Consider the following 18301-nt stretch of genomic DNA (forward strand, 5'->3'; position numbering starts at 1 on the left):
ATAGTATTTACGATTGTAAATTACGTAAATACATTCTTATGTAAATTACACGAAAATTATCGAAAGTATACGTATAATGATGATATAATAGTAATTTCATTAAATTAACATATTTGATTCTATAGTATATATTTTTGAAATATTCATAAAAGAGTAACTGTTTATATTTTCATATCAAAGAGTCATTAATAAATTTGGAAAATTTTTATATAAAATGTAAAAATTCGGTGCTAAATTAATAATGAGATATAAGCTTTACAAAATATGACGAACGTCTTCGTTATAGAATCGCGAGTCAATTATTATGAATTTAATGATATACTTTTTGTTAGATTTATCTATTTATGAATTCCATATCGCGCGAAACTGAATACTTGTATTCGTAAAATAAATGAATAAATTATGATTACGAAAATATCGTGCTTTTTCCGCGTTCTTTTCGCGTTGTTTTCGCGTTCTTATACAAAATTATTGTTTTAACAAAAGAATTTTATCCCTCTCGTTAGATAATATTCCTAAATATTGCTAATAAATAAATAAATAAATAAATAATAAATAAAATTAAATATAAAGAAATATCGAATAAGTGAAGATTCGATGTTATAAGTCAACGATTATTACGAAATATTAGCTTCACAAAATTTAACGATCACCTTCGATATTATAGAATCGCGAGTTAATTATTACGAATTTAATAATTTGTTTCTTCAGTTATATTTGTGTATTTACGAATTTCGTATCGAAAAATATTCATAAATAAATTATAAATTACAGTTGCGAAAACACCGTGTTTTTCCCGCGTTCTTTTCACGTTCTTAGACGAGATTGTCGTTTTAATAAAAGAGTTATCATTGTTCCTTTCGTTAGATAAACGTTAATAAAAGTTGCGTGGCTCGTACCGCCGAGGAGTCGAAACGGTTTTCATCATGGAGAATTATTTCTCATCGGTTCTTGTAAGATCCATTTGCGACGTCTAGTTCGGTGCCCTGTTAAAAATTGGGAATTTTTATTGTAAGAATGGAACTAATCCCAGGTTTTCCTGGCAATTTCCGACAGCAATGATTTCGGTAGTCATCCAACGACGAACGCCATGCGCTTCTTTAAAGTCGAATTAATTTAAATAATATATATTTAGAAAGAAATGCATCTATTCTTTGCTTCGTTAAATATGTTCTGTCATTATTAAGATTGGAATTATTATTGTCTAATGCCAGAAAGGTTTAATAGTAGATTAAATATGGATATAGGATTGTGTATAAATTTCTATTGTTCAAGTAATTTCATATTATAATTAGTTTTTATTAACTTTTTGATAAAAATGATTACGAACGAATATATTTCATTAATTATTAATTAATTATCTCATTTGAAAAATTATTTCTAGGTACTGGGGATATTAATATTAGTTTTTAGTTTCTTTTAAGAAACTATTTGCAGGTATTGGACATCCATCGCCATTTTAGAATATTAGTTTTTAGATATATACCATTTTATATATATGTATAATAAAATACATGCACAAATTAACGTATCCAAAATATTTTTATAATTTTTATTAATATGATATATTATATATACGCGAAATTATATATGAATGTTACATAAAATGTGCGAATACTTAAAAATTTAGAGACGAATCGAATGGGTACCCCTATATCAGTAAGATATTGATTAAAAGAAAAAAAATTATTAATTTAAACGTTGTAAAAATAAGAATCTAGAGAATTAATCTGGAATTAATTATATATTTAAAATTATTTCATTTATTTTATTTTGCACACTATTCGAATTGAAATTTTTTAAATCTTGCTGTTATCGGGTTCGATTCGTCTCGCGCGCGCAAACGGTACCCCAAATTTTGTGTTCGCACATTTAACACAAACTCCAATGATGCATGTATTTTATTATTTATAAATATAATCGTTCGTAATCACATTTCTATAAAAAAAAAATCATTATATCCATTTAATTTTCAATGAAGAAATATATTTCTTAGTAATGGAAGAACATGTTTTCTGACGTGCATATCAAATTCGTGAATTGAACATAATGATGAGGGATAATTGTCGTTGATTTATTATTGAAATCACACACATTGCTATTGGGAATAGTCCGGAAGATTCGGGATTCGTTCCCTCCTACAGTGAAGTTCCCGACGTTCAATGGATCACTTAACTTTTCTTCGCAGATTGATCTTGCGAAATCTGATGTAGAAAGAAGAAGTTAATCGTTCTCCATTTTTAAGATCGCTTCTCTTTTTATCGGATATTACCGGTATGCCACTCGCGTATCTGCAATTGAATATTTTGAATATTATCGATTTATTTATTCATCGCGTTTTATCGCGAATTTTAAATCGCGATTTATCTTATAAAAATTCGCAAGTAAATCGGTCGGTGAATTGCATATTCACAAACATTGCAGACCTCAAATGTTTGTCGAAATATTTTCGATTTTCTATATTTACGTTATAATAATTACATCGCGCTCGTGTCTATTGAGAGCTTCGATTATTATATTTTAAAAATTATACGTGTCACAATCGGATATTCCGAATATTATCGATTTATTTAGTCGTCGCGTTTTCTCGGGAAACTTCTATAATTTAATCGTTGACTTATACATTGAAGCTTTGTTTATCTTTCCACGTCTTTGAATATTGTTTTTAATAGTTCGTGCAAAATGCTGGTAGTGCAAATATTTTCTTCTATAATTTAAAAGACAATCGATAACTTTATTAATGACTGTTTTAATCGTGATTTTTTACATTATTTAAATCTCATTAAACTCTACTATTACATCGATTATTAGAGGGACTTTGAAAATCATTCGTTCCGTTATTTTCTATTAAACGTGGCTACAACGCGATTTTTAATTATATTTTAAAGCTTATAGAGTTCATTTCATTTTATTCAGCTAATCATGCGCGAAATAGGATATGTATTTTATTCTCAATCGTGAAATTCGTATAAAGTCGCGTATTAATCGTAAATAAATCGGACAGTGAATTTTATGTTCATAAACAATACGGATCACAAATGTTTGCCAAAATATCTTCGTCTGTCATCATTTGTGTGATAATAATTACATCGCATGCGTATCTATTGATAGTTTCGATTATCATATTATAAAAATTATGCGTATCTCGCAATCGAATATTCCGATTAATGTCGATTTATTTATTCGTCGCGTTTTCTCGCGAATTTTAAATCGCGATTTATTTAGTTATTTAATTGTCGATTTCGAAGTTTATTCTATCTTTTCATTTTGAATATTTCCTTTGATAATCTATACAAAATGCGCCAGTAATGCAAATACTTTCTTTTACAATCGAAGAAACGATCAATAATTTTATTAATGACTTTTGATCACGATTATTTACGTTATATAAAACTTATTAAATTCTATTATTGCATATCTGTTATTAATAATAAATGTCGCGTAATTAATCTTCGCTAGTCAGTCTCGTCTGGGCTATGTAAAAATTTTTAGTAAATTTTATATTATACGTATATTTTGGACATTTTCGTGTAATAAATTATTCCATGTAATAAATTATTTTGTATTAAATTTCGAATTATATTTTATATTAAATTTGTATTATATTTTGTCATATATTTTGTAATATGTATTTAGCATAAAAATATTATGCATAAAAATATTATATTAAACATAAAAATATTATGTTGATATGAAAATTATAATAAAAATATATAAAAATAATGTTAGCTATATTAAAATGGAATATATGAATTCTTTATATTTTATATAAAGGAAGAGACTTAAAATATTTTGCAACATCTATATTTTTCGAGTCTTAATTATAAAAACTTCAGAAGAATCAGTGATTAATTTGACAAATTCTATACATGTATTAATAATTAAATTTTTAAATAATTAAAAAAATGATTGATAAATATCAAAGATCAGTTTACTACTAATTAAGAAGATTTATAGAAATACGGTTAAAAATGTTTTCATCCCACAGCAGGCATTTTGTGTTTTGTAAATAAAAAGATATAAATATGACAATGAATATAGAAAAATATTTATTTCATCTTTGAATATTACAGTATCTTTCGCGATTGAATAATTTAGTTACTATCAATTTACATATATAAGTATCTTGTACAGCACTGGTGCTACCGGCATTTCGTGCACATAGCACGGAACAAAACTAGAAATTGTGCACATTATATATTACCCTCTGAGAACATTCATGGACATTGGCTTTGTAGTTCATGTCCACGTTTTCAATGTCCATAGAGGGAGTATCGCTTTCAGGGATCACCTAAAAGCAGGCCATGACACCTCTCAGTCTTCTCTCTGGTTCCATCTTTGATACGATGGCCGCATTCAGCAGACTCAACAGTTGGGCAACATTACTAGATTTTCCGATGTAATTCGACGCTGATTGGTCGGACCTGAAAGTAGAAACCAATCATGTTCGATTGCTACTTAGCGGTTCAGTCCGCTGAATGCGGCCTATATTTATACAATTCAAATCAAACTGTAAATATCAAAGTGAAATGGAACGTTTTACTAATATTTTGCAGCCGCATATTCGAGCTAGTAAAATTAGATTATCATACATAGACGAATTGTTTGTAGATCTCAAGAATAATCCGTACATCATACTTCACAAAAATGTGAGTACAAGAACAAAATTTTATTTATTTTTTCCTTTGTATTCTTTTGTATTTTTTTTTCTTTTTTAATTTGTACTTCTTTCCATCTCTTTTAGGACCCTGAAACAAAGCTTTCAGATTACAACAATGAAAAAAGAGATTTTGATGAACATTTGACAAGTAATAAAGATATATTAAAATTTTAAAGTTAGTTATATTCTATATTTTGGAAATATATAAAAATTAAAATTTTTTTAGAACATCACTCACCTCTTAGTGGTACACCTCTGGAATATTCATTTGGTAATTATGAATTTGAGGACACTGTTGTAATAGGACAGACTTGGAGGAAACAAGAGAAGTTATATTTACCATTGAGTAGAAATGATGCATGGTGTGTATATATAACATATAATCAATATATATATATTTAATAAGATATACATGTATAAATGTTGAAATATTTCTGATATGATTAACATATAATTTCTTTTCTAGTAATGCATTGAATACATGTTTGGAACATCTTGATAATAACACTTTGCCAATATTAGCTCTTTGTGATGGAAAAGATCCTAAACAAAGCAGACTTATTGGTGTCATTGTTTATAAAGATTGGTTTACCACATTGGAAGCTGTTTCTACTGGTATGACAACTCTGGCTACAATAAGAAATGAACGCCAGAAAATTGTACAGGAACATCTTAAGCGATCATTTGTACAGGAACATAATGTATGTAATATACAATAACAAATTTAACAATTTCAACATTGGGATTTGAATAATTTCTAATATCTATAGATTAAGATATCAATGTTTAATAATTTTGACTTGTTTGGAATAAAACAAGAAATGATTGATTGGGAAAAGACTGTCAAAAGTGATTTTGAAGGAAGTATTAACATTGAAGTACATTCAAATAAATTGGTAATAGATCCAAGACTATCAAAAAGTACTTTGGTATGTATATATGTATAAAATATATCACAAAATAAATATTATTTTTATACAATTATTTTAAGTAGATCACTCAAATAAATGCTGGATGGAAGAATAGCTCTCTAAAAAAGTTACGTAGCCAATTACTCTTATTGATCCAATATTTATCAATAATAGACGAGTACAAGAAAAATATTGAGATGCAGAAGTCAATAAAATTTTCAACACCTTATGCAAAGGTAGATTTTTGTATCTTGAAATGTTTTAATTTTATATTTTTTATATATTTTTTGTATTATGCATTAATATTATAGGAATATGATGTTATAATGGAAGAATTAAATCTTTTGTTAAACGAAGACTTTAATTTCAAAAGATTTGATAACATCAATGTCAAGGAAAATTACCATACAAATGAGGGAAATATTAATATTGATACAAAGCTGATAGAACGAGTACAAAATGTATTTTTGAGAGATAATGATTTTACTGATTATTTGTGGGAAATACTTATAAGTAAGTAAACTTTTCATTTGAGAAAAAAAAATTGATTAATATATATATATATATAAATCAATTTTTATTATATATATATATATATATATATATATATATATATATATATGCTTATTAATTGTACCTTTTTTCTTTTCAACATGTGCAAAAAGAAACTTCAGAATATTCACAAATAATAAACTCTATTGAAATAATTCTGGAGAAAATTCTTAAACATAAATTTACACCACAGGTAATAAAAAATATATTCTTATTTGTGATTCTATTCTTAAAATATTCTATTCTCATATATCTCAAATTATTTTTATATTTTCATGTATCATCTCAATGATACAATGATGGGAAATTCAATAAATTTTCACACAAGTTTTTTTTACATTTATCAGATTAATGACACAAATTCAACAAGATTTATAAAACATATTTCCAATCTGCATCATCAAGGTACAACATCCCATTTACTAACAGGAAGCATACCACTAGAACTTGTTGTAGATATGGGATTTGAAAAACTTAGACGAGATTATTTATATATCTTGAGAGGAGCGCGATTTGTTGATTTACACGATGTCCGACAGAAATTAGTCAATATGTCTTCTGGAATCTTTAATATGGAAAATTATAGGTAATACACACACACATAGAGGAATATTTATCTCTAAATTAAAAAGATTAAATTTGATTAACATTAACTGTAATTTTATTGCAGAAAAAGATTGGTTACGTTGGCACAAATTCATCTTTGTTTGGAATGCATGCTACTTATTGAAGGACATTTGGAATGTTCAGTTGAAAGTTTGCAAAGTTTATTTGCTTACGCTTACAAAGAATTTGTTTCCACACAGTCTCCCCTACAAAATTACACTGAACTTTGTAACCGAATCTTTACTTTGACGATGCCTCTACCAAAAAAATTAGTTAACGATTTAAACAAAATGTATGTAAATTCAATTTTATAGCAATACTATTGATATAAAAATGTTCAAAGAAAATTTACATTTGTGCAAATGAAATAATATACAATTGCTAGAAATAATATAATAATGTTTAATTATAGGAAATAATAAAACACAAGTATATATATTAATTTTATTTCAGGAATTTTTCTATATGCAGAACCTCTATTTCGTCTGAATCTGCTGCATTGATGCTAACAACTACTAACTATTACAGCAAAATGCCTATTTTTCCAACAGACATATATCCTATTGGTAAAGCAAATAATAGTTTCAAATATCAATTAAAAATTCTGAAAATTTGTGCTGTAGTATATGATTCAAGTGATTTAATTTATTTATCTATTCTGTCTTTTTTTTCTTCAGATAATGCAAATACACAGGAGGAAATAATTTATGGTATAAGTGCAACATCATCATCAACAAAGTATAAAAAACTATGAAACGCAACGCTCTTGCACGTTGGAGAAACAAGATAAAATTTCAGAGCTATTTGGTACAATTTTGAATAAATAGAACATAATAAAAGAAGATAATTAAAACGTTTAATTAATAATTAATAAAATAAAAAATTTATAAAAGCATTCTTCAAATACAATTACATGTATTAGGTATATAAATATAACTACATTTATGAGTGTTTGTACTCTCAGTCATTGACAATATACACTCGAACATGCTATTAGTCATTCTTCTCCGTGATTGACACAAATCTTATTTCAATATTATATTGCAAAATGTTTTTTTTCTTTTGTTTCTTAAGGATTATTCTCAATGTACAAAAGTATATACGATATTTAAAATTTTCGTCCAATAAGAGATAAATTTCGTAATCGATATTAAAAATGAATTTGTTATATATATAATATAAACTTTTTACAGAATGCATAATTAACTACAAATTGATCATTATTATATTCCAATCTTGTTCAATATACTTTGGCGACTTTCTTAAACCAATATTTTAAAGCGATAAAAATTCCCTTCCTCGTTAGCCACTAATAAAACATGGCCTTACCTATAAGTAAGTACACAAGTATTAACAACGTATATATCATTATGGAAAATGCAGACAGCGTAATTAAGGCATATTTTTTTCAAGCTTTAATACTGAGATGCATCTGCGTCATCCATTCCAGAGACACTGGCTTGCTCCAATACCTCGAGGAGCTTCTGCATTTCCATAGAGTCGGACGAGTTGTCAAGCGTTCTTTCCAAAGCTCGCACATACGACATGCATGTTCGTCCTTCGTGATCTAGATTCTGTGGATTCGCTTTATGCTGTAAAGTTTGATATAACATTAGAGCATGGATTTCATATATCTGTCTCAACTACAGCTAGAAAAACGTACCCATATTAAAAGTTGCGCCATTGCTAAATTTCCGGTTGCGCATGCAAGATGTAACGGTGTTCTCAGATCTTCTGTGCTAACCGACATATTAATATCCTCGTAATTACATCGGGCCAAGCATAATGTGAATGCTCGCATATCTCCTCTGTATATTTCGAAGATATGAAGATTACAAGAAGGTATTCATAAAATTAATCGATATTAGATTGCATCCATTAAATAAATGAAGTTTCTTACCGACAAACGGAATCGATGAGCAATTTTCCTAAAGAAATGTTCGGATTGATCGGCGGCAAAAACAGCTTGTCTTCGTACTTCCATCTGATCCATTGTTCTTTCTCTTCCCTAGATGAATCTGAGACCGGTTTTTGCTTTCCATTTAAACAATATTCCCAGATACTGTTGGCTATATCGTTGCCGAGGGCTAGCATGACGCTCAAGTGACCTGCACTAAAATCATTGTTAAAGATGTATTTTTAAGTAAAGAACAATGACACACCACAGGAGACGATTCTAATTGAATGCGTGTTATATAACATATTACAAAGTTTTGCATTATACTTACGACCAGTCATCCAAATCTAATGATCGAACCTTAGATATGTGTGAACCTAAGTTTCTGTGAATACCAGAACACTCGATACACATCAACACACCCAAATTAAGACTGGCCCAATCGGGGTCTAAAATAGAAAAAGAGATGTGATTCACGTTACACAATTGATCGCTGATAATAATAAGAATAAAAAATAATAACAAATTTTATTAATTAAAAAGAAATTAATAATAAGAAAAAATCTCCACTCACTTGGTGCACCACAATCAACGCATGCATCATTTCCCGAAACTTTGTTTTTTATACAATGCATCTTAAATGCGTCAGTTTCGTTCTTCTTATCACCATCGCTATTCTGTAAACTTGATAATATTTGTTGCTCTATCGCGGCAATCCAGTTGTCTCTATCTTCAGCATTGTTTGCCTCAAAGTGCCAAGTCTTGTTCTCCAAGGAGATAATAGAAAATTCAAAACTGTCTTCTGAAAAAAATAAACCATATTTTATAATGGTCAAAAATATATTAAAAATGTTAAATATACATGTAAAAGACAAAAAGAGATACAATACCTTGAGCATTATAGGACTTGGAACCTTTTGGCGTTTTACCAGGCACCTTCACAGTAACATATTGTAAAAGTATTTCTTTACCATTAGTATCGTTCATGTAATCCTAAAAATACCTTCTTGTAAATAAATCATATAAATGCATAAAATAATAGTTTTTATGAAAATAATAATTACATGTAAGCTTGAATGATACGTTAAACGACCATCTTCTAACAATGTAACATATTTTTTCTTCCATTCCTTCAAAGATTTGCTACTTCGTTTAAACAAATAACCTTGTTTAACTGGTATTTCTCTACCAACACCCATTTCACCCATGTATTTTTCTTTTTTAGAAGGCGTAAATATATTCGATTTTCTTCTAAATTTCCTGAAAAATAAAAAAACATACTGTCAGGTATATCAATGCAAACATTTGGAAGTCTAAAAAAAAGAAATTAAAAAAAGAAAAATGTATCATATTTAAACCTAATAGTGGTTGGAGTTAAAATCGACGATCGTAGTTCTCCATGTTGATTTTGCACATCATGAAAATTATCATTCAACAATCCCGAATCGTTGGGCACAGAATTGTTATGAATAGATCGACAATCTTCGTCTTTTTCCGAAATCTATTGAAAGATGAAAAGATGTATTTTAATAATCTTGTATAACTTTTAATGATTTGATGGGGGGAAATATAAAAGCAGTAAAGAAAAATTATTCATACTTACTTTCAATGAATTTGTCTCCACCTCTTTGTTTTGAAGTTGTACATTTTTGGTAGCAACGGGGACTGGAAACTTAATGTCATTCTCTGCACCATGTTGACATACATCACATGGGAAATGTTTCATTGATATATTCCGTATAATTTTTTGACACACTAAAAAATTAATTTGTTGTTATTAAATACAATGTGATGCAGAGACATGCAACATGATATATTTATATGTTTACTTTACATGGTAATATGTATATACTTAAATTTATTTTTTTTTTTGTAATCATTCTTACCATCTTGAAATACTCTCTCAACATTTAAACCATAAATAGCGCATGTTTCATAATAAGGGCATCTTAAATCACAAGCCAGTTTTCGTGGCCTAACATCTTTTATGACACGAGGATTACTGTCATTAATCGAATCTAAAAAAACAGTTTAACAAAATATTTGTAATAATTATTAAAAAATAGAGGAAATGTACACTCTGTATGCGCACAATGTACGCACCTTGTACACCTACAAGTATTTTTGGTACCTCTGACATATTCCGGAAAGAACACATTCTATTATAAAAACTGCAAACTATAGAAAAACTCTCTTCATTTTCTAAACTGAATACAAGTAATAGACCATCTATCCAAGATGAAAACTGAAATCAACAAAACATGTCTATTATTGTTAAATCTATCATCATAGCAACCAGCTCTATTATCATACTATTTTAATATGCAAAATAAAATAAATTTTTTGCATACTTGAGCCTCTGGCACACCACCTTCGTCTCTGATCAAGAGCAAATAACTCTGATCATTTATAAAAATTTCTTTTTTAAAGCGACCCCCTTCTGGCGATTCCTCGTGCATAAAGGAACCAGTGAGGTACCTGTGGACGAGAGCCGATTTCCCCGAGTCTGAGGAGCCAATAATTCCCAAATGCAATTCTGGGACATCTCTCGCCAGGGTCCATTCATGACTATTGACGAAGGAATCTGAAGAAATAAGAATTCACATTTTGTGTAATACAGCAAAAATCTTAATCTAATATTGTTATCATTATTAGTACTATTATTAATAGATGTTAATCGTGATATAATAAAACGAATATTTGTGCTGTTAAGGAATGTAATAAGTAATAAAGTAAGTATATAAAGTATATAAAAAAAAAATATATATATATATGGATGAATATATGCACACCTTCTATCGCCACGACGTGCTCGCGAATTTGCTTGGCGATGTGCGCGTCGGACACGAGTTCTATTAGGTCGTAAATGGCATATATCGAGGGATGGACGCTCTCGAAACGTTGTATTTCCTGCCTGATAGCGAGAGAATGATCGTGTCCGCTCTGGGCAGTTGTCATCTTCTCGACGTCCGATTTTCCTCGGCGACGGTCTATCACATTAACGGCATAGCTTCGAGGTGCATCGCGCGAACATCACCGAAGACGGAAAAGTTTGCGTAAAAGTGCGACGAGATTGTCGTCGATCTCGCGTAACATATGTCAAATCGGAATATTTATAAACATTACCGTCGCTCCCTCGAGATCGGCGAGGTTGGTTAGGTGCACGCACTCGCGATCGAAAGCAAACGCCCAGTTCTCATGGAGATTGTCGCGTACAAACGTTGAACAACATGGCCGACTTCATTCACTTGCCATTTGTGATCACAAATTGGAATTGTTCTAAAATTCGCTCCTTGGAACAGAGTGGCGTTTGACCAATCGAAACAAGGAAACTTTTTCTCTTTGTTCTTTTTGTCCCGATTGGTCAATCGAACGCTACTCTACTTCAAGAGGTAAATTTTAAAATAAAATATAAAGTCCCATATTCTGAATTCTCTTTTATCGATAAAAGTGCTCCTAAAAGCGGCCTGTAGCCAATCAGAAGGCTTATATGCCACTTTTAGAGGCACTTTTATCGATAAAAGAGGATTCAGAATATGGGCCAAAATATACAAATTAAAACGCTCGACTCTTTTGGTCTCGTCTACTCTTCATCAGAATAATCAACTGTGATTGGTCAATTTCTTACGACTACGGCCTTACAACCTTATGCTACGGCCATTGTAGACGACCCTTAAACCCCTTGCACAATGCTAGGCAACAGGCAATAAGAACAGTAATAGTATCTATTCTCTGCTCCTATTGGCGAATATTTTCTGTTCCGCGTATTTATGGGTGAATAGTTTCTATTCCTTATTTCTATTGCCTGTTGCCTAGCATTGTGCAAGGGGCTTTAAAGCCGGTTATACAATAGCTGTCGTAAGTCGGGTGTCGTAAGAGTTAACCAATCAGTTGATTTTAAGCCGGTTATACAATAGCTGTCGTAAGTCGGGTGTCGTAAGAGTTAACCAATCACAGTTGATTTTAGAGAAGAATAATCGAATACGATTGGTCAACTCTTACGACAGCTATTGTATAACCGGCTTAACCGGCTTTAGAGAAGAATAATCGAATACGATTGGTCAACTCTTACGACACCCGACTTACGACAGCTATTGTATAACCGGCTTAAGGGTCGTCTACAATAGAGTCGTAAAGTCGTAAGTCGTAAGAAATTGACCAATCCCAGTTGAAGTTCAGGAGAATAATCAACTGTGATTGGTCAATTTCTTACGACTTACGACTTTACGACTCTATTGTAGACGACCCTTAAGTGTCGTCTACAATGAGATTTTAAGGAGACTTAAGGTGTAAGACTTAAGAAATTGACCAATCACAGTCAAGTATTAAGAGAATACTCGACTGTGATTGGTCAATTTCTTACTGTAACTGCCGCCGCCAACACGTAACGGGTGGCAGTGAAAGCTGGCGACGCTAATATAACGCGTGAGCGAAGTCGCACGGGTCTCTCTCGTCTCCGAATAGCGAAATAGGAAAGTCTCACCTGTGATCATTAAAGAGTTATATTTGAAAGAAAGTTACAAGTGTCGATTCCATCCTTCCGGTTCTTCGTCCTCATCCTCCGATACATCTTCGACGAATTTAAATCTATCTTGGACAGTCACGGAGTTAAACAATAAATCATCCTACAATCTTTCAAATACATCAGCATGAAAAGACACTTTAATACAACCAACCGACGTTCGACGGAAAAAGATCGTAAGTTCGAACAATATTGCTTTTGCTGCGGGCGCGGTCGCGAGACCTTCCTATAAGCAGGAATTTAGGGGAATTTTTATAAAATGATTTCGTAAGATTCTGGTGGCAGAGAGAAAAAGGAAAAAGCTGCTTTGCATCGACATATAGAATGGACTGCTGATGGAAGGGGAAGGGGATCCGCACGAGTAGAGTGAAAGGCAGATAATATGAGGTCACGTTCTGTCTCTTTTCCAAGCAGGAGCGTAGTATACCATAACAGAGCCCTAGTCATAATGAAGTATAGTCAAAATTAACAAATGCATCTTCGGCTTTTCTAGTACTCCGCTTGCACAAAATACAATAATTAACCATTGTACACAAGCTATAACACGGACTGTCGATGTTACTGCACTGCCAGTTACTGCTTTCTGTCCCGTTTGGCTATGGTTTGGCTCGAGGGACGCTTTGACATAGCGTCAGTACTGCTGATTTTTTACCAACCAATCAGGCTTTATTAGAAAGAGATGGCACCGAAAATAAGTTAGCGCTGGAAGTGCATATTTTTTAATAAACTATAGCTCAAACGATTGCTCCTTAATTGCTCCGTCCGAATCTACAATTGCTCCCCTTCTAAAATTAATAGTTTCTTTAATATTTGCAAAAAACGTAAAATTGACCATATTTACTGAAAAACATATTTCTAATGATTTTCGGCAAAGTAAAAACTGAAACTCCTATTTTTTATTTTATCCATTTGAAAATAATTTTAATGAATTATTGAGATTTTTGCGATTAAAATGATATCAAACACGACGTAAATCGGATAATTTTTAATTGGTCTGATAATAAAAATTTTGATTATATATTTAACTACATTTATCCGATTGATACCGTGTTTGATGTTATTTTAATCGCAAAATTTTCATTATTCCATTAAAATTACTCGCATACCCTTATAAATATATCTTAAAATAATTAACTTATTTATTTGTCACAATTTGTCATCGGCCGCTTGCCAGCGGCAGATTTGATAACGAGATGAGCATGACAGTATATGAGTACGTAAGAGCGAGTGAAACAATAATAGAAGCGAGCGAGATAGTAATAGGAGCGAGCGAGAGAGAAATAGTATGCCAGGCACAGACTTCTATCTTCTATATACTAGACTGCGTACATCCTATATATTTAGCCTTATGACGTGTACCCTGAAAATGTTGACACACAGCGCATGCGCGAAATAGAGGACCGAAGAATGCGAAGAATTTTGTTTACATTTTGCGTTGCCATTTGGGCTTCGAAGTTACAAGAGGTTAAGTTGTAAATATTTTAATATTTTTAACAAAAATGCCGGCAAGGTGTGTGGTAGAAAAGTGTGAAAGTAGAAAAGTTAAAAACTGTGGGATATCTTTCTTCAAGTGAGTATATATGCAGAATATGTATATATATTGTAATGTATTACATAAAAAACAAAATAATTTATGCGTACATAAAATATTCCAATATTTTAAAGATTTCCATTGAGTGATCCCGATTTATTATCAAAATGGACTGCAGCCATTAGTAGAATATTTTGGATACCAACTACATATTCTGCGAAATTTGTGAATTACATTTCAAAGAAAACTATTTTTCTGGAACTAAAAGAAAAAGGTTAAAACCTAATGCTGTACCTACAGAAAACTTGGATAAATATATGTATATTGATAATAAATACATACTTATTTTTAATGATTTTTGTTAATATTGAACTGAACTTGATCTAAAAATATAAATAATAATGTAACAAAATATTTGTCCTTATTGATATACTTATACAAAGCGAGGTACCGTCGACCAGTGGCAATGACATACAAATTGAATTTGGTCCCAGCGAAGGTATATGAATATTTCTTTATCTGCAATATTTATAAAAACTTCAAACTAATAGAGTATTTCTTTTTACAGAAATAATTACAGGAAGTCAAGCACCTTCGATCATTGAAAGTGACATGCAAACTGACAATGTGTTTGCTCCCAGCGAAGGTATGTATTGATAATGCCTGATAAACTATAATTTTTATCAAACAAATCTTAATAAATAAACATTATTTATGTAGAAAATATACGAAACAAACGTAAAGCTATGGATGAACTTGGAGAGGCTCATTTAAGGATGCAACAATTTGAAAATTGAATATTGCTAAACCACAGCATTTTGGTCATTTGCAAGATAATATATTATATTATATAAGTGGATATATTGCAAAAAAAAATACAGAATAATATTGATTGTTACACATGTGCGATGAATTTAATCGAAATAGAACGAGATCATTGTTATTCACATTACACATTTTCAAAGTTTCTTGATCTTTGTAATAATGGTGGGTTATTTAAACCTTCTACTAGTGTATATAAAATTACAAGAACTACTGGACATCAAATACAAGTACAAACTAACAACTTAACAAACTTGCATATTACAAATCTAGACATGAAAATTGTAAATAAAGTTAAAAATATATTAGCTTTAGACGATTCGATGATTTTTCAAAATTTTTTTTGTGAAGACATTGATTTGCTAGAAGTCCCACATAAAATAAAATTAATAACATTGATAGCGTCAAGATACATACAAATACGATTATATTCATATGCTAAATTTTACGCTGAAGAAATTTTAAAACCTATCAAAAGAAGACACCGTCTAACAAAACTGATTTTATTTTCTAATGAATAGTTTATAAACATTATTTTTGTGTTGATTTTTTTAATCAAATGTTCTCGTTTCAAATATTTAATTTGTTTTTTGTTTTCATATTCTAATTCAAATTTTTTATATCTCATTTATATATATTTTTGTTGGGAAGAAGGTAAAATAAATATGTTAAAATTTTTATATTTATAAGAATTTATTAACTTTTTATATAATTTGTATTACGGTTTATACATTAAAAATTAATTATTTTATATATTATTGACTTTGTTTAATTATATTTTTTTTGATATAATTAAAATTCTTGTTTGACTTTATCTCGCAATTATTTTAGTTTTAATATTATAAAATTATTTGATAACCTAAAACCGTGTAAGTCTTAGCAGACAAAATTGGTCCTCTATTTCGCGCATGCGCTCTAAAAAAAGGGTACGCTGATAAGCGGCAGTACGCAGTCTAGTTAATATATAGAAGTCTGTGATGCCAGGCTGCAAGAAAGACTGGATTTCCGAGTCTTCGTTGCTCGTGCTATTGCTATCTCGCTCGCTCTTATTGCCATTTCGCTCTCTCTTATTACCTTCTCGCTTGCTCACATAACTCCCGTATACGCTACACACACATACATATATATATATATAACTTTGCTCACTTGAAATATCTACGCTATTTTTACAGATATGAAAAAATTGTAATTACGAAAATTGTACGATTAGGACGAAAGGACTATGATATGCTAGTAATATTTTCGTAAGTGGAAGCGTTTCAGTGGGAGAGATTTCAAGATTATCTTCATATTTTTTAATGGACCATTCTAATTTTTTTATATAAATCGATTTTTCGCAATATTCCGTGTAAAAAGTTATAAAGATAGGATAGTCAAAAATTGAATAGTTAACGAGATATTTGATTCTTTAAGTTGACATAATTTTATATAAATTATAAAATATCTGATAAAATGTTCATTTTTCGATTATTTTACTTTAATAATTTTATGCATAGAATAATAAGAGCAATCAGTTAATGTAAAGAAAACATATAATTGTTCTTAAGGAAAAATATGTCGCTGCTCATTGCAAATTCATATATAAGAAAAAAAAATATATATATATATAGAAAGAGAGAGAGAGAGAGAGAGAGAGAGAATATGAAATTCGTCATTTCTCATTTATATTAAAATTTATTTGATATACGTAAGCACCTTGCTATACAGCACTGGTGCTACCGACATTTTGTGCACATAGCACGGAATAGAACCAGAAATTGTGCACCTTATGGGCCATCACACACAAAATTGCATAGCTGCATATGCATAACATAAGACCATATGGACCAATGAGCATCGAGTATTAAGTCGCCATATTGACTTACATAACATAATACTCGATGCTCATTGGTCCATATGGTCTTATGTTATGCATATGCAGCTATGCAATTTTGTGTGTGATGGCCTTATATGTTACCCTCTGAGAACATTCGTGCACCTTGGTTTCGTAGTTTAGGTTCACGTTTTTAAGGTCTACAGAGGGCGTATCGCTTTCAGGGATCATAAAGTCACTAGATATACAAAGGTCCATATTCTGAATCCTCTTTTATCGATAAAAGTGCCTCTAAAAGTGGCTTATAAGCCTTCTGATTGGCTATAAGCCACTTTTAGAGGCACTTTTATCGATAAAAGAGGATTCAGAATATGGACCAAAGTACCGCAATCATTCGCCATTTTGGCTCCAATAAGCGGTTCATTCAAATTATATATTTACATGACCCCTTAGGCTGAGTTTCCACTGAGCGCGTCACGCGTCGCGTCATCCAGCGCGAGTCAATCAAAACATCCCCTTGAAATAACTTGTTTTCCGTGTTATTACAATGGGATGTTTTGATTGGCTCGCGCTGGATGACGCGACGCGTGACGCGCTCAGTGGAAACTCAGCCTAAGGCAATCTACTCCTTCCAACGTAGTTCTTGCTGAATTGGCGTCCTTAGTCTTAAGCATAGATTTGAATTTCTTGCTTCTAAAATTATTATCAAATCCTTTGCTTTCGAAGACAATATTCTTTTGGACAAATTATATGCCTTACAACTTAGTTTGATTAACAATAATCGTCATAATATTTTTAATAATTTTTTTCTCTACAATGTTTTTATGTCATTAAAGAAACTCAAGAAAGATAAAATTGCTATTTTCAGACGTCCTCCCGTTTATTGCTTTCCTTATTTATCTCTAAATTACATTCCAAAGGTGATTTTTACCTCCTCCAAACATGTTGAAGATATCAAATCCCCTCCCTTTCCTCAGTTATTATTTC

The 18301-nt window shown here is 30.6% G+C and overlaps 3 protein-coding genes across 10 annotated transcripts; 2 read left to right on the top strand and 1 right to left on the bottom strand.

Moving 5' to 3' along the window:
• Positions 1–4186: 4186 nt before the first annotated feature.
• On the top strand, positions 4187–7588 carry LOC145975505 (protein zwilch homolog). Its single transcript, XM_083106023.1, has 12 exons — positions 4187–4649; positions 4745–4808; positions 4887–5022; positions 5127–5361; positions 5431–5589; positions 5655–5807; positions 5883–6084; positions 6237–6316; positions 6471–6709; positions 6794–7021; positions 7183–7295; positions 7407–7588. The coding sequence occupies exons 1-12, from the start codon at positions 4479–4481 to the stop codon at positions 7481–7483; spliced, it is 1857 nt and encodes a 618-aa protein (XP_082962149.1). The 5' UTR covers positions 4187–4478; the 3' UTR covers positions 7484–7588.
• Ceng1a (Centaurin gamma 1A) lies at positions 7160–11847 on the bottom strand. Of its 3 annotated transcripts, none has more exons than XM_083106021.1 (14): positions 11419–11847; positions 10978–11210; positions 10730–10871; positions 10513–10644; positions 10230–10381; positions 9985–10127; positions 9691–9886; positions 9517–9619; positions 9201–9428; positions 8958–9075; positions 8630–8842; positions 8393–8537; positions 8202–8321; positions 7160–8058 (listed from the first exon to the last, which is right to left on the bottom strand). In XM_083106021.1, the coding sequence occupies exons 1-14, from the start codon at positions 11582–11584 to the stop codon at positions 8032–8034; spliced, it is 2118 nt and encodes a 705-aa protein (XP_082962147.1). In that variant the 5' UTR covers positions 11585–11847; the 3' UTR covers positions 7160–8031. The 3 variants fall into 3 exon arrangements, with proteins under 3 accessions (XP_082962147.1, XP_082962146.1, XP_082962145.1); XM_083106020.1 differs by having other exon boundaries at positions 8152–8321; XM_083106019.1 differs by having other exon boundaries at positions 7160–8321.
• A 1178-nt stretch (positions 11848–13025) lies between these two features.
• LOC145975521 (THAP domain-containing protein 1-like) lies at positions 13026–15820 on the top strand. Of its 6 annotated transcripts, XR_014439998.1 has the most exons (6): positions 13029–13324; positions 14493–14718; positions 14814–14953; positions 15123–15178; positions 15248–15325; positions 15400–15820. XR_014439998.1 is itself a non-coding variant. In XM_083106063.1 (5 exons), the coding sequence occupies exons 2-5, from the start codon at positions 14648–14650 to the stop codon at positions 15251–15253; spliced, it is 273 nt and encodes a 90-aa protein (XP_082962189.1). In that variant the 5' UTR covers positions 13031–13324; positions 13421–14647; the 3' UTR covers positions 15254–15324. The 6 variants fall into 6 exon arrangements, 2 of the variants coding, with proteins under 2 accessions (XP_082962189.1, XP_082962190.1); XR_014440000.1 differs by lacking the exon at positions 14493–14718 and having other exon boundaries at positions 13026–13324; XR_014439997.1 differs by having other exon boundaries at positions 13031–14718.
• Positions 15821–18301: the final 2481 nt, after the last annotated feature.

The sequence above is a fragment of the Camponotus vicinus genome, unplaced genomic scaffold (assembly GCF_025532165.1).
Source record: "Camponotus vicinus isolate PSW18456_S1 unplaced genomic scaffold, iyCamVici1.0 SCAF_8, whole genome shotgun sequence".
Lineage (NCBI taxonomy): Eukaryota > Metazoa > Arthropoda > Insecta > Hymenoptera > Formicidae > Camponotus > Camponotus vicinus.